Source organism: Mustelus asterias, chromosome 3, assembly GCF_964213995.1.
Source record: "Mustelus asterias chromosome 3, sMusAst1.hap1.1, whole genome shotgun sequence".
NCBI classification, from domain to species: Eukaryota; Metazoa; Chordata; class Chondrichthyes; order Carcharhiniformes; family Triakidae; genus Mustelus; species Mustelus asterias.
Window position 1 is genome coordinate 5060998 of NC_135803.1, and position 12774 is coordinate 5073771.

The following is a 12774-nucleotide window of genomic DNA, read 5'->3' on the forward strand; positions in this document are numbered from 1 at the left end:
AAGTGTATGTACCGTGTACCTGGTGGATGGTGTTCTCACGTGAGATGATGGCATCTGTGTCGATGATCCGGCACGTCTTGCAGAGGTTGCTGTGGCAGGGTTGTGTGGTATCATGGTCACTGTTCTCCTGAAGGCTGGGTAGTTTGCTGCGGACAATGGTCTGTTTGAGGTTGTGCGGCTGTTTGAAGGCAAGAAGTGGGGGTGTGGGGATGGCCTTGGCGAGATGTTCGTCTTCATCAATGACATGTTGGAGGCTCCGGAGAAGATGTCGTAGCTTCTCCGCTCCAGGGAAGTACTGGACGACGAAGGGTTCTCTGTCCACTGTGTCCCGTGTTTGTCTTCTGAGGAGGTCAGTGCGGTTTTTCGCTGATGGGACATCGAAACTGTTGATCGACGAGTCTAGCGCCTTATCCTGTTCTTATGAGGGCATCTTTCAGCATCTGGAGGTGTCTGTTGTGATCCTCCTCATCCGAGCAGATCCTGTGTTTACGGAGGGCTTCTTTAGGGGATGGCTTCTTTAATGTGTTTAGGGTGGAAGCTGGAGAAGTGGAGCATCGTGAGGTTATCCGTGGGCTTGCGGTACAGTGAAGTGCTGAAGTGACCGTCCTTGATGGAGATGTGTGTGTCCAAGAATGCAACCGATCCCGGAGAGTAGTCCATGGTGAGTCTGTTGGTGGGATGGAACTTGTTGATGTCATCATAGAGTTGTTTCAGTGATTGTTCACCATGAGTCCAAAGGAAGAAAATGTCATCGATGTATCTAGTGTATAGCATCGGTTGAAGGCCCTGTGCGGTGAAGAAGTCTTGTTCGAACCTGTGCAAGATGATGTTGGTATATTGAGGTGCGAATTTGGTCCCCATGGCTGTTCCGTGTGTCTGGATGAAGAACTGGTTGTTGAAGATGAAGACATTATGGTCCAAGATGAAGCGGATGAGTTGTAAAATTGCATCTGGAGACTGGCAGTTGTCAGCGTTGAGTACTGTGGCAGTTGCAGCAATGCCATTGTCATGGGGGATGCTGGTGTAGATTGCCGAGACATCCATTGTGACGAGGAGTGCTCCTAGTTCAACTGTTCCATGTGGCTGATGGGGACAGTGTAGAGGGAGATTTACTCTGTATCTAACCCCATGCTGTACCCGTCCTGGGGGTGTTTGATGGGGACAGTGTAGACGGAGCTTTACTCTGTATCTAACCGCTTGCTGTACCTGTCCTGGGAGTGCTTGAGGGGACAGTGTAGGGGGAGATTTACGCTGTTTGGCAGCTGGTCTGCGTCCTGAGTGCAAGTTGAGAATATGGACTCTATCTTGGTTTCCAGGATGCGGCGTTTGCAGTGGAGGTGGTGTACGAGGTGGTTGAGGAGTGCGAGAGAGGTGCGACGGCAAAGTCTCTCAGCGTAGTCTGTGTTATAGGTTGACCTGAGTGGGTTCGTGACCTGTCGTACAACCTGTGCTTAACCCTCTCTCCACTCACATTGTCAGTACTTTTAAGACTTGATTACCTGCCAAGACTCGCATTCCAACCATTATTTTGTAAATTGAGTTTGTGTCTTTATATGCCCTGTTTGCGAACAGAACTCCCACTCACCTGATGAAGGAGCAGCGCTCCGAAAGCCAGTGGTTTTTGCTACCAAATAAACCTGTTGGACTTTAACCTGGTGTTGTGAGACGTCTTACTGTAGAATTACACAGCATAGAGGGAGAGCACTTGGCCCATTGGCTCTGCTCCAGTCCTGATTCTGGAGTGTTTCATTACACACGCTCCCACCCCTCCAGCCATGGGTCACTGACGTGTCAAGTAGCCAACACCTTGCTATCATACCCAGAGTCCTTTGCACTCCAGAAACCACTCTACCCACCACCAGCACTAACCGGACGGACCACACAAACACCATAGCCACATTACATTGATAGTGTTGTGATGCTGCACTATTGTGGGAATGGCTGGAACATTTGCACACCGGATATATGGGTTATTTACGTTTCATCATGTGGGGAGCTTTCGAGTGTGCTCTGTACTTGGGATTCAAAATCAACAGATCAGCCTGAATCTGGATTGTGTTCTTTACTCGGATGGATTGCTGCCCTGAACAAAGATCGCCACCTACAGGAGGGGAGTGAGATGCAGCCGGGCATCTTCACCACCTGGGCACAGGATTAAGCAGCGTCCAGAAAGCACGTCTGCAAGACGTCTGCATTTGTGACACAATCTCCGCATGTCCCAAAACATTTCACACACAATAAAGAACTTTTCTTTTTGAAGTGTAGCCTTTGTGATCATTTGGGAAACTCAGCAGCCAACGTAATGCACAGCACGATCCCATAAAGAGCTAATTTTTAAGGGTTGAGGGATAAATATTGAGCATTCCCAGAGGGAATGTTCCTGCCCTCCTTTGAAAGAGAGCAGGTAGCGCCTCCATTTAATGCCTTCTCTGAAATTTACAATGCAGCGCTCTCCCAGTCACGGCACTGGGATTGGCAGTCCGGATTACATGCCCAAACTTGAACCCCGATCTCTGAATTTGAGGTGGGAGTTCCACCCACTGAGTTCACAACTCCATTTAGCTCTAAGCTTAATGGTACACTCCTTGTCTAGATTCTCCCCACTGGAGAAATATATATCCTCTTGTACCTACCCCTTCAATTGTTCTGATCATAGAATCACTACATTGCAGTAGGAGCCATTCAGCCCATCGTCTCTGCATCGCGTCTCCGAAATAGCGTCTTACCAAGGGTCTGCCCCGTAGCATATTTACCTCATTAATCCCCCCAACCTACACATCTTGGGACACTGTGGGGCAATGTATCATGGTCAGTCCACCTAACCTGCACATCTTTGGACTGTCAGAACACCCGGAGGAAACCCACACACACACACAGGGAGAATGTGCAAACTCCACAACAGGCAGTGACCCAACGCTGGAATCAAATCCAGGTCCCTGGCGCTGTGAGGCAGCAGTGCTAACCAGTGTGCCACTCTTACATGCACAGAGATCAGAAGAATCATAGAATCCCTACAGTGCAGAAGGAGGCCATTCGGCCCATCAAGTCTACACCGACCCCAATCGCACCCAGGCCCTCCCCGCAACCCCACATATTTACCCTGCTAATCCCCCTGACACTAAGGGACAATTTAGCATGGCCAATCAACCTAACCCGCACATCTTTGGACTGTGGGAGGAAACCGGAGCACCCGGAGGAAACCCACGCAGACACGGGGAGAATGTGCAGACTCCACACAGACAGTGACCCGAGCCAGGAATTGAACCCGGGTCACTGGCGCTGTGAGGCAGCAATGCTACCTTGCTATGCCACTCTGCACAGAGATCAGAGGTGTTGTGACTAAGTTATAAGTGCGTGAGGAAAGTTGTGAGACGTTGCGCATTGCAATGAAACAAATGCTCCTGGAAACTGGTGAGCGGGAAGTGCCTTGTCCAATCAGAATTACAAAATACATTCGTAAGAAAATGACACATTTAATTTATTTTTTTTAAAAAAAGCTTCAAGCTTGACTTAATACCTGCTGTTAAAACAGCTACACACAAAATGAGAAAAGGAGGTAGGTTAAAAAACAGGAAATTACATAGATCAATCCATGACAACACTCTAATCCGTAATCAGCCATGCCCCGCAGCTATTTAAGGAAAGAATATTCTTCACATCACTCAGGTCAATCAGAACCATTTAGACAGATACACAAGAGGGCTCTATAGAGGAGTAGAACTCATCAGACTCCCAAATAACACACACTACGTTGCCACTTTTGGTTCCTGCCCCTCCCCAACCCCTTCCCACCCCGCTTCATTGGGTGCCCAGAAGGAAAAGCATTGACATTTGGAAATGAAGGGTGCCAGTAAAGCCTGTCCAAACTGGTCTTATCTCCCTTAAAATGCAACTCCAGTATCACTGCTGCTAGTCCAGTTTTGCTGCCTTTTGCCGGGATATGAACATTCCCAACTGCTTTTCCCTCCTGGAATAATTCATGACTAGAAATCAGTTTCTTGTTTTTGGCATCTGCATTTTCGAAACAACCGAAACGCCATCAAAGACGGTTCAAGGCCGGGCACAGGACTGAGTCACGAACATGACCAGCTCCTCGGTGCCAATCTTCAGCCTGCCCTTTGTGCCAGCGATGTGGCCGAGGCTTAACTGTCCTCGGCAATGGCCTAGTGAGCACTCAATTCAAGGGCAACCAGTGGTGGTGGGCAACAATGCTGGCCTTGCCAGCGATGCCCACATCCCATAACACTCGTCTAAAAAGTGTGGGAAATAGCCACACCATCCTGAGGCCATTGGGATAAGTTTAGGATGTGAGCCCTGGGGGTGAGTGGGGAGGGGGGGGTTAGGAGGATAGAGGGCATTCTGGGGAAGATATTTGAAATGCCCCCATTGGTTGGCACTTTTAGCAGCTGTTAAACCTGACACCAACCCTTTCAAATCTTTCACAAAAACTATTCCAGCAAAATAACCCTTCAATACCCTTCTCTTTCTCAACCTTTCTCCTCCCTCTATCCTCTCACTCTCTCCAACCCTTTTCCCTCTCGCGCTCTCCCTCTCTCTAATCCCTCCCAAAATTGATACTTGGTCAAAGGGAAAGGCCCCACTTCCTCATGTTTCCTCACAAAGTGACATTTTGGATTTGTTTGCGACCAGTCAGTTCACCCACAGAGGAAATTCCTTAGATTAAACACCACTGGTCTGGAGGAAACCCATGAACTAACTATCGGCCTGGAACCTAACACTAGTAGTCAAAGTGTAAATTCACTCCCGCGAATTAAGCTGCCCAGCTACAAACTGAGCTTTTCCTCTAAACTAAGGATAGAATTGTTATGCTGTTCCATCAACTTTGAAATTAAGAGTAATTCACCTTTTTACAAATGTCCTTTTCCCTGTTATGAGTAAAAGCTTTACTCCATTGTTAGAATGATCAATATTGACAGCCCCTTCGATCCCACACCAGGTACCTCGCTTTGAATGCTTACAAGGAACCTAAAATTTTTGGAAACAATGGTATGGGTTCATTTGCCCGCTGATACCACCTACACCCAGTGCCCCAGGCTGCTCTCACAGCTCCCTCCCCTACCCTGTATATCAGTAGCACTATACTCTCTCTCTCTCCCTTTCCCTATTCAGTTCTGGTGAGAAGGTGCCTGCGGGAAAACAACCCCACAATCCTCAGGACCTCCTGACGCTAAGAAGTCTTCACAGCTGGTCTCGATGCGGAGGGTTTTCCCTCAGAGACTGTTGCCACGCGCACAAAGTTTACCGGAACGTAAAAAAAAATCATCATCATCATCATCACTATCACCTCAAGAAACGCGACACAGGCTTGTTATATTGCATTAGTCCTTTTATATCCAGAACGTCAAGAGGCATTTTCCTTTGTAAAGGTTAGAAATCACTCTAGGTTGTCGACGTCCGTTGTCTCAGTGCGAGTCTGAACAGGAGGCGTGCTCTCCGTCTCGTTACCAATTCATCATCGAGTTCCTGTTCAGGGTCATGAAGAAGACTTGGCTACTTCCACCCGAACGCACGGATGCAAAGAAGACCTGGGAATGAGAGAGGGTCAGCGTTTGATATACTGAGTGTTAGCAGAATGCATACATATGACTTCCAGGCTGGAATTTAATCAAGAGATTCAGGGATGGGGGTCGAAGGGAGGGTTATTTGCATATAAAATAATAGATTCCCAGGAGTGAGTTTCAGACTGGAATCTAATTGAGGGGTTTGGGGTGGTTTATATATGGAAACCAGATACGCGGGAATGAGTTACAGACTGGAATCTAATCGAGGGGTTCGGAGTAGTTTATATATAGAATAACAGATACCCGGGAGTTACAGACTGGAATCAAATCGAGGGGTTTCGGGGTGGTTTATATTATAGAATAACAGATACCCGGGAGTGAGTTACAGACTGGATTCTAATTGAGAGGTTCAAGTTGGTTTATATATAGAATAACAGATACCCAGGAGTGAGTTACAGACTGGAATCTAACCAAGGGATTCGGGGTGGTTTATATTATAGAATAACATATACCCGGGAGTGAATTACAGACTGGAATCAAATCGAGGGGTTCGGGGAGGTTTATATATAGAATAAGAGATACCCGGGAGTGAGTTACAGACTGGATTCTAATTGAGAGGTTCAGGTTGGTTTATATATAGAATAACAGATACCCAGGAGTGAGTTACAGACTGGAATCTAACCGAGGGATTCGGGGTGGTTTATATTATAGAATAACAGATACCTGGGAGTGAGTTACAGACTGGGATCTAATCGAGGGGTTTCGGGGTGGTTTATATTATAGAATAACATATACCTGGGAGTGAGTTACAGACTGGAATCTAATCGAGTGGTTCGGGGTGGTTTGTATATAGAACAACAGAAACCCGGGAGTGAGTTACAGACTGGAATCTAATCGAGGGGTTCGGGGAGGTTTATATATAGAATAACAGATACCTGGGAGTGAGTTACAGACTGGAATCTAATCGAGGGGTTCGGAGTGGTTTATATATAAAATAACAGATACCCGGGAGTGAGTTACAGACTGGAATCTAATCGAGGGGTTCGGGGTGGTTTATATATAGAATAACAGATACCCGGGAGTGAGTTACAGATTATGACAGTACCTGTGGAGAGAGAATAGAGCCAACAGAAGGGTCATCCAGACTCAAAGTGTTGGCTCTATTCTCTCTCCACAGATGCTGTCAGACTTGCTGAGTTTTCCAGCATTTCCGGATTTGCTACACTCACGTAGACTCACCTGACAGCTATCAGGAGAATCGGACACTGATTCATTCAGGTGTAATTTAACCCAAGTTCAACATAGCCCCCCCCGGGTAAATGCGCGTCCCTCCACTCCTCCCCCACAGGGTGAACGTAGTGCCCCCCCCCCCCCCCCCACCCCCAGGTCAATGCGGTTGATTGCAGTTTAATTTGGAAAACAAAGTTTCTCACCTTGTCATTCCGTTCACAGAGGAATTTCAAGCGTTGAGCTCTCTTGTGCATGAAGACGCCATCGAGGTGTCCCGTCTCCACTGACCGAATCTCAATGGCCTTCTCGCCCCAGCCCATTATCTGGCTGGAATGGATGTAGGCTGTGGTGAATAGACAGAGGCTGCATTATCCAGCTGACCATGAAGGAGGGACAGGGAGACAATTCGAGGAGTTTTCTGTATCCTTACCAACTGATGTGGGCATCTCGCCCCATTGCAGCACAATATCCTTGGTGATTCGCCCATAGGTGTTGACATAGACCCCCTCATCCTCGTAACAGAGCAGCATTTCCATCCCATCAGTTTTGGGGAGAATGATAAGAGCATGAGGTGTGATGTTGGCCTGAATCTGGTTTGAAAAAGTTCAGAAATATTATTAATGGACATGAAAACAGACAGAAGGAAAAACTGACAGAGAGAAAGAGAGTGATAGAGACGGTGCTTCTCCAGATCACTAGGCACTCGTGTACATTGTGCTATTACTTGTCCAGCAATACTAATGTACCAAGCTATAAAGGAGCAATATTAAGGTCTTAAATGTTTGAAGGTCAGAGTTAAGAGCTACTGAGAAGAAATAAAGAGGATGAATATGTTCGAGGCAACTTCGATGAGACTGGAACGAAACACATGACAAGACATTTAGCAAAGGTGGATTTTGTGACCCAGCCCATTCGCTGGTTTGTGTTTCTACCCTCTCGATGCAGAGACTACAGACACTGGGATTGTTCTCTGTATTGTAGAGATGCTTAAGGAGACACTTAAAAGTGTTACAAATTCTGAGGGATTGTGATAAGTAGGGAGCAACTGTTGCCACGGCGGGAGGGTTGGTATGCAGAGGACACAGTGGCACAGTGGTTAGCACTGTCGCCTCACAGCTCCAGGGATCCAGGTTCAATTCCGGCCTTTGGTGACTGGCTGTGCAGAGTTTGCACGTTCTCCCCATGTCTGCGTGGGTTTCCTCCAGGTGCTCAGGTTTCCTCCCACAGTCCGAAAGCTGTGCAGGTTAGGTGGATTGACCATGATCAATGTGTGGGGTTACGGGGTTAGGGTGGAGGATTGGGCCTGAGTGGGGTGCTCTTTTGGAGGGTCGGTGCAGACTCAATGGGCCAAATGGCCTCTTCTGCACTGTAGGGATTCTATGGATAGAGGTTTAGGAACCAGCAGTGAGATTGAAGCAGTGTTTTCTTCCACAGAGTTGTTGTAATCCATGCGCTGTCTGAAAGACATTCCAAAAGGGGACTGGGAAAATATTTGAATTGGAAAGGGAAGGGGAGTGGAAGATGGGCCGATTGGCTCACCTCTATGCTGAATTATTTTAAACTATTACAACACAAAAATTGTAGTCGATATTGAAGGGCTCCCGACCACTGGATACAGAGAATAGGTTAGAAGGCTTCCCTATGGCTGTGTTGGAACAGCTGAACACGACACTTACGTGTGATGGTATATAAATATCATAGACATTCCCTGAATCGACATCAATCACATGGAAACCAGTGTGAGACCCATAGATAACCTTTAACCTTTGCCCCTCTTCCACTGTCAGGTCAACCAATAATGGTCTGTGTTGAAGATCTGCAAAAGACTGTTGAGGGAAGGTCATTATTTTAAACGTTGATGAAATCTTTGAAAAAGAAAAAAAAAAATAGCAAGATTGTGTTGTGTAATGTTTGTACCTTGAAGGCCATGAATTTGTGATAAGGCTTTGGTGCCCAGGCATAAATTTCCACCGCATTCTTCAAAGCGATGACGAGAAACCTAATCCTCTCGTATTTAACTGCAAATTGAAATGAAACAAAACGAGGTGAAGACGTTATTTTCTTTATTTTCCATGGAATGTGGGCATTGCTGGCAAGGCCAGCATTTGTTGCCCATCCCTAGATGCCATGGAAGTGAGTGGCTTGCCAGGCCATTTCAGAGGGTAATTAAGAATCAACGACATTGCTGTGACTCTGGAGCCACTTGTAGGCCAGACCGGGTAAGGACAGCAGATTTCCTTCCCTAAAGGACATTGGTGAACCAGATGGATTTTTAAGACAGACAACAAGAGCAAAAAGGCTGTTTTGAACTTGTGTAAGTATCTTGTTGGGCCTCAACTAGAGCATTGTGCCCAGTTCTAGGCTGTGCACTTTAGGAAGGATGTGAAGGCATTGGAGAGAGTGCAGAAAAGATTCAAGAGAATGGTTCCTGTGATGAGAAACTTTAGTTATGAAAACAGATTGGAGAAATTGCGACTGTTTTCTCCCCTCGCAGGATAATGATTCTGTGGAATTCTTTACTGCAGAGGGCTGTAAAGGCTGGGTTGTTAAGATGTTCATGGCTGAGCTAATCAGATTTTTAATCAGTAAGGGAATCGAGGGTTATGGGGATAAGGTGGAAAAATGGAGTTGAGGATTATCATATCAGATCAGTCATGATCTCATTGAATGGTGGAGCAGACTCGATGGGCCGAATGGCCTACTTCTGCTCCTACACTTTATGGCTGAAGGCTGAGAGGGGATCCGATGTCGTGTGCAGGGTCTGCACAGAATAAATAGGGAGAAATTGTTCCCATTGGTGAAAGGATCAAGAACGAGAGGGCACAGATTTAAAGTAATCTGTTAAAAGAGGAAAAATGATATGTGGAAAAACGATTTCACACAATCAGTGCTCCAGCTCTGGAATGCACTGCCTGAGAGGGTGGTGGAGGCAGGTTCAATCGAAGCACTCAGAAGGAAATTAAACTGTTCTCTGAAAAGGAAGAATGTGCAGGGTGAAGGGGAGAAGGCAGGAGAATGGAAACTCGGGTGACTTGCACATTCGGAGAGCCAGTGCAGGCGCGATGGGCCAAGTGGCCTCCTTCCGCATTGTAACAATTCTGTGATTAGCAACAATCGATGATAGTTTCATGGTCATCATTACTGATGCTATTCATTGAATCTAAATTCCACCAGCTGCTGTGGTTGGATTTGAACCCGTGTCCCTGGGCCTCTGGATTACTGGTCATTAATAGACATTGGTACTCTGTCACCATCTCCAAAGATGTGCGAGTTAGGTGGATTGATCAGGCTAAATTGACCCTTAATGTCAGGGAGATTAGCAGGGTAAATATATGGGGTCATGGGGATAGGGCCTGGGTGGGATTGTGGTTGGTGCAGACTCGATGGGCCAAATGGCCTCCTTCTGCACTGTAGGGATTCTATGATTCTATCTCCCCTGGAGGAATTCGTAAAAGGAACGGGTGAGAGAAGAGATTTTTTTATTGACTCAGTGAGTTATGAGAGGGTTGATGAGGGCAATGCTGTTGATGTGGGCTACACAAACTTCCAAAAGACACTTGATAAAGTGCCACAAAACAGACTTCTAAGCAAAGTTAGAGCTCATGAAATAAAAAGGGTCGTGGCAACATGGATATAAAATTAGCCGAGTTACAGGGAACAAAGAGCATTGGTGAACAGTAGTTTTTCAGGCTGGAGGAAGGTTTATAGTGGGTTCCTCAGGAGCGAGTCTGAGGAATCTGCTCTTCCTGATGTACGTTGATAACCTGGACCTCGGTGTACAGGGAACAGTCTAAATATCTGCAGATGATGTGAAGCTTTGAGGTACTGTGGATAGTGAGGGGGATAGTGTAGACCTTCATAAGGATGTAGACAGCTGGCTGGAATAGGCAGATAATTGGTGGGTGAAATTTAATGCAAGGAAGTGTGAGGTGATTCATTTTGGTAGGAAGGAGGCAGAGAGAGAGAATATAAGTGGGTAAAGTTCAAAGGCCACCCAGACTCGAAACATTGGCTCTATTCTCTCTCCACAGATGCTGCCAGACCTGACGAGAATTTCCAGCATTTTCTGTTTTTGTTTCAGATCCCAATATCTGCAGTGTTTTGCTTTTATCTTGATTGAGATGTATCAAGATTGTGAGGGGTTGGAATAGAGTGGATGGGAAGGACCTATTTACTTTAGCAGAGAGATCAGTGACTGGGGGTATAGCTTAAGTGATTGGTAGAAAGGTTAGAGGGGAGATTAGGAAAATATTTTTCACCCAGCAGGTTGTGTGGATCTGGAACTCACTGCCTGAACAGCTGGTGGATGCAGAAACCTTTGACTCATTTGAAAACTGTCTGGATTTTCAACCTCAAGTGCTGTAACCTGCAGACCAAACACTGGAAAGCGGATAAGGCTGGGTGGCTCCATTTCCAGCCAGTGCAGACAGGATGGGCAGAGTGGCCTCTTCCTCAGACGTAAACTTTCCATCATCCCATGTTTTCCTTGGAGAGGAGAACGCTGAGAGAAGATTTGATAGAGATGTGATTTAGTGGTTTGGATCAGGAATTGGCTAGCTGTAAGAAAACAGAGGGTGGTGGTTGATGGGAAATATTCATCCTGGAGTTCAGTTACTAGTGGTGTACCGCAAGGATCTGTTTTGGGGCCACTGCTGTTTGTCATTTTTATTCATGACCTGGATGAGGGCGTGGAAGGATGGATTAGTAAATTTGCGGATGACACTAAAATCGGTGGAGTTATAGACAGGGCGGAGGGAAGTGGCAGGTTACAGAGGGACATAGATAAGCTGCAGAGCTGGGCTGAGAGGTGGCAAATGGAGTTTAATGCGGTAAAGTGTGAGGTGATTCACTTTGGAAGGAGTAACAGGAATACAGAGTACTGGGCTAATGGTAAGATACTTGGTAATGTGGATGAACAGAGGGATCTGGGTGTCCATGTGCATAGATCCCTGAAAGTTGGCACCCAGGTTGATAGGGTTGTTAAGAAGGCGTACGGTGTGTTAGCTTTTATTGGTAGAGGGATTGAGTTTCAGAGCTAGGAGGTCATGCTGCAACTGTATAAAACTCTGGTGCAGCCGCATCTGGACTATTGCGTACAGTTCTGGTCGCCGCATTATAGGAAAGATGTGGAAATGTTAGAAAGGGTGCAGAAGAGATTTACCAGGATGTTGCCTGGTATGGTGGGAAAATCGTATGAGGAAAGGCTGAGGGGCTTGAGGTTGTTTTCGTTCGCGAGAAGAAGGTTAAGAGGTGACTTAATAGAGGCATACAAGATGATCAGAGGATTAGATAGGGTAGATAGTGAGAGCCTTTTTCCTCGGATGGTGATGGCTAGCATGAGGGGACATAGCTTTAAATTGAGGGGTGATAGATATAGGACAGATGTTAGAGGTAGGTTCTTTACTCAGAGAGTAGTAAGGGCGTGGAATGCCCTGCCTGCAGCAGTAGTGGACTCGTCAACATTAAGAGCATTCAAATGGTTATTGGATAAACATATGGATGATATTGGAATAGTGTAGATTAGAGGGGCTTTAGATTGGTTTCACTGGTCGGCGCAACATCGAGGGCCGAAGGGCCTGTACTGCGCTGTAATGTTCTATGTTCTATGTTCAATGTTCAAAACCATGAGGACTCTGGACAGAGTAAAGAGGGAGAAACTGTTCTCATTGGTGAAAAAAATCAAGAATGCGAGGGCACAGGTTATTGGCAAAAGAAGCAACGGCGGCACGAGGAAAGATACTTCCATGGAGCCAGTGGCATTAACTGGAGTGCGTTGCCTGAGAATGTGGTGGAGGCAGATTCTGTCATTACGTTTGAGAGGGAATTGGATCAAGGTGAGGCAGTGGCATAGTGGTATTGTCACTAGTAACCAAGAGAGCCAGGGTAATGCTCTGGGGACCCCGATTCAAATCCAACCACAGCAGATAAAAATAAAAATCTGGAGTCTAATAATGACCATGAAACCATTGTCTTGAGACCCACAAGAATGTGGTTGACTCTTAACTGTCCTCTGAAATGGCTG

At 46.4% G+C, this 12774-nt stretch overlaps 1 protein-coding gene across 4 annotated transcripts in view; it reads right to left on the bottom strand.

The window, feature by feature from the left end:
- Nucleotides 1-3455: 3455 nt before the first annotated feature.
- LOC144486337 (traf2 and NCK-interacting protein kinase-like) overlaps nucleotides 3456-12774 on the bottom strand; it is a 214381-nt gene continuing 205062 nt past the window's right edge. For all 4 annotated transcript variants that reach the window (XM_078204383.1, XM_078204375.1, XM_078204366.1 and 1 more), the window contains 5 exons: nucleotides 8670-8770; nucleotides 8429-8578; nucleotides 7183-7342; nucleotides 6956-7095; nucleotides 3456-5546 (listed from right to left, as the gene is read on the bottom strand). In XM_078204383.1, the coding sequence (XP_078060509.1) occupies nucleotides 5463-5546; nucleotides 6956-7095; nucleotides 7183-7342; nucleotides 8429-8578; nucleotides 8670-8770 (635 nt within the window). In that variant the 3' untranslated portion in view covers nucleotides 3456-5462. The remainder of the gene's footprint in view (nucleotides 5547-6955; nucleotides 7096-7182; nucleotides 7343-8428; nucleotides 8579-8669; nucleotides 8771-12774) is intronic.